The 1,710-nt window shown below is 40.9% G+C and overlaps 1 protein-coding gene across 1 annotated transcript in view; it reads right to left on the reverse strand.

Annotated features, from left to right (window-relative positions):
* Positions 1-1,710, reverse strand: part of wu:fa19b12 (uncharacterized protein LOC560551 homolog) — a 2,813-nt gene continuing 1,103 nt past the window's right edge. The window contains exon 2 of the mRNA XM_035659278.1: positions 1-834. Coding sequence (XP_035515171.1) covers positions 664-834 — 171 coding nt within the window. The 3' untranslated portion in view covers positions 1-663. The remainder of the gene's footprint in view (positions 835-1,710) is intronic.

The following is a 1,710-nucleotide window of genomic DNA, read 5'->3' on the forward strand; positions in this document are numbered from 1 at the left end:
TTTAAACATCTAAACTTCTGGTTTATTCCCTTTTTCTGTTCATCCCATGGCACCACCCCTGACATTGATAAAAAAAAGTCAATATTTTTAAGTAAACCAAAATAAAAATCACACAGGAGTCATGACAACCAGCTGTGCAACAATAACATGCAATAAAAGTTATTACAGAACACTCTACAAACAACAAAAGTTACACCAAACAACAGTCTGAAGAACAGTGTGTTTATAATGCACTGCTATGTACAGACCCAATTTCTTTAACAACAGGATATAAATGATTGTATAAAATACTAGGTTTGCAACGTAGGGACTCTGCACCGAACAAAAAGTTGTACACCAGGTTGCCCGATCACACAACTTTACAAGTAAACTATGTACAGTTTGAGGATGGATGGGCAACCCTTCAGAGAGCGTTACAATAACACTTCGGTCCCCCTCTGTAAGAACAGGATTGAAGATCTCTTCCTTACGTTACACGAGTCGTTGAGATCTTGCACCAACATGAGGCTCACTACTACAGCCTGTGTCACTCTGACGGAGCTAACTTTGCTTCCACACAATCAGGTTATTCCATCTCAACCTGGATGCAACCTCAAAGGTGCTCTTGACCCATCTATCTGCTAAACAGCATCACGTAGGACGGAGTGAAAGCGCCTTCCACCTTCAGGTCTCCATGGCGTCGGAAGAAGAAGGGTCTTTGACTTTTGCTTTGTCTTTGGTTTGGGAACTGTCGCTGGGATCTTCGAGCAGGGAAAGGTCGAGTTCAGGTAAGGGAGTCCTCCAGTACTGGAAGGAGTTGTAAGAGTCGTCTTCAGCGTTGGTGTCTTCTTCAGCCTGAGGGTGAAAAGGAAGAGAGAGAAGGGTTGAACTCAGGAGGGGGAAAAAAAGTCCAAAAGGAGCTAACAGTAACATTTTAGTCTGGTCTGGTTTGGTCTGTGAACTCTGGGATGACACTTTATCAATCTTTTATTGTTTTTTCCTTTTTCATGCATTTGCCGGGACGCATCTCTCAACCTCAAACAGAAAAACTCAATATCAAGAGCAACATCTTTGAGACCCAGCAGACCGATGGCTCCATTAAGTCTGGGTAACGTCAGCACATCTCCAACCCAACTGTTCTTTCATAAATGTGTACCTTTTATTCCGGTTTTATGTGTTTTTATTACTGTGTGTTATGCATGTGTGGCTTTTTTTGTATCTGTGTGTCACACCCTGTGCTACTGCTGCTGTTTTTAATTGCTACTGTGGCAGAAACAATTTCCCCACAGGGACAAAACAAGGTGTGTATGTAGGACTGCACCCCATTTGTATCCATCACATACTGAGACGAGGTCCCCAATTCTGATTGGCTCTAGTTTCCAAAAGTCAAATCACCTCCGGACAGGTGCTTTTCTAAAATCTGGGTTTCATCCAGAGGCTGTGAAGGCTTACTGTATTTACTTAGTGTGGAAGTTGGTAAAGTTGCATTCAAATAAAATGTGTTTAGTCCTAAATGTGTCAGCATCATCTACTGTTTGCTACTGAGGGCAAAGAATAAAGATATTATGCGTTAAGGGAACAGAACAGAAAGGCTTATTTCTTAAATTAGATCATGGGGATGCACGATATGTATTTATTTTTCATTTTACAACCAATATGATAATCAATAATTACCTGCTTTTCATGGCAGATGCCAATAAGATAACTGATAATTCCCCATTTTAGTATTTT

This window comes from Morone saxatilis, unplaced genomic scaffold (assembly GCF_004916995.1).
Source record: "Morone saxatilis isolate NCDOM2014 unplaced genomic scaffold, NCSU_SB_2.0 Contig16, whole genome shotgun sequence".
NCBI classification, from domain to species: Eukaryota; Metazoa; Chordata; class Actinopteri; family Moronidae; genus Morone; species Morone saxatilis.